At 54.4% G+C, this 1607-nt stretch overlaps 1 protein-coding gene across 1 annotated transcript in view; it reads left to right on the top strand.

Moving 5' to 3' along the window:
• Nucleotides 1-1607, top strand: part of CSUI_009198 (retrotransposon gag protein) — a 1851-nt gene extending 244 nt beyond the window's left edge. The window contains exon 1 of the mRNA XM_068069314.1: nt 1-1607. This exon is cut by the window's left edge and continues 244 nt beyond it. Within this exon, the coding sequence (XP_067918710.1) occupies nt 1-1146 (1146 nt within the window). The 3' untranslated portion in view covers nt 1147-1607.

Below are 1607 nucleotides of genomic sequence, written 5' to 3'. Positions count from 1 at the left end.
AACAGGACGCGGTCAAGCGGAAACATTGAAGAAGGGCTGACCAGGGAGCTGGAAGTTGGAGAACTCGGGGAGAGGTCAGGAGAGTCGCAGTTGGTCCTCAGATCGAAAGGAAGCGGTGGGACCTTGAAAACAAAACAGCTGCTCAGGAAAATGCTGGCGATGTTGGAGGAGGTCCTCGAGGAGAGTGAGGCAGAAGATGTCAGGGGGGAGGAGCAACTGCGGAGGAAGACAGCAGGCGAAAACCAAACCCCGTCTGAGAAGGTTAGACGCGGTCGCGAAGAGAAAGTTGACCTGACACAGCTATTAAAGATGAGACAGAAACCTCCAAGCTTCAGCGGGAAAGGACAGTCTGTCGGGGGGTGGATCAATGCGATGGAACTGTTTTTTCGGAGGGCGCAGACGCCCGATAACATGAAAATAATGGTAGCGGAGTCATTCCTGGAAGGGGACGCCCTCAACTTTTATATGGGTTTGGACTCAGAGGGCGGGATACGTGAATGGAGTGACTTTAGCCACAAGCTGCGGCTTAACTATGGGGGAATCTCTCCTTTGAGAGCCAAGGAACGGTTGCGACAGCTTCGAATGACAGGTACATTAGAAGAATATATCGCGGAGTTTAATAGACTGCGACTCGACTGTGCGGGACTATCGGTCTCAGAAGAGGTGGAGATCTTCGTGGACGGACTACACCCTGAAATTATGAAGTTGATGGCTACCAAGGCACCAGCAAACAAGGAAGAGGCTATAGAGTTAGCTCATGCGTTTAACGACACCAGGGAGAGGATCGATAGGTGGAGGCGAGCGGGGATCGAGAGTAAGATTAGAGATGACCCGAGGAACAGGGCAGCCAGATACGTCCGCCAGGAGCGGCAGGTGATGCAGCCGCAGAGGACGGACAACAACAGGTTCTTGACGAGGACCGGCAGCCTTAGAGCTCCGCGGGGAGGAACGTGGCAGCGGCAGGGAAGAGAATGGGAGGAATTAGGTGGGGGCCCGCCCGATAGGAAGCATGGAAACTTTGGGGCTCCGAAGGTCGTGACGGGCTCAAGACGTCAGCAAGAGTCACAGGGGAAGAGGCCTTTAATTTGTTGGAAGTGCGGCAAAGAAGGGCACCCGCGCGCACTTTGTCGGGAGTCGTCAAACTAGAGGCTCCCGCTAAGCGAGGCTATGCGGGAGCAATTGCAATTAAGGCCTCAGAGAAGGGGGGAGACACTCAGGCGACCGCGGCTACGGGGGTACATGAGGTCGAAGATGGAGGCCCGAAGGCAAGTAGCGACCGGGCCACTACAACTGAGATGAAACAGAAGGCGGCAAACACGGTAAAGGCGTTTCATCTGGTACCGGTCGCAAGAATTGGCTTAATGCGTTGGTGGCGGGAGCGAAATATGGAGAAGGCTCCTCCTATCCCGGTAATGAGCGACCCTCTAGCTGAAAGAAGGAGGATATACGCTCACTACCGCGGTACAACGGATGCATTATTAGAGGATTTCTATCGGGTAAAAGGGAGAGTAAAGAGCATGGCTCGACAAGGACTACTTATGAAGCATATTGTGTCGAGTGGTAACGGGACGATGTGGGCCCAGTATCGCGCCCTGTCGTGGTGCGAG

The sequence above is a fragment of the Cystoisospora suis genome (assembly GCF_002600585.1).
Source record: "Cystoisospora suis strain Wien I chromosome Unknown contig_5399, whole genome shotgun sequence".
Lineage (NCBI taxonomy): Eukaryota > Apicomplexa > Conoidasida > Eucoccidiorida > Sarcocystidae > Cystoisospora > Cystoisospora suis.
Note: the sequence above shows the minus strand (reverse complement) of the source record. Positions and strands in the feature narration are given on the sequence as shown.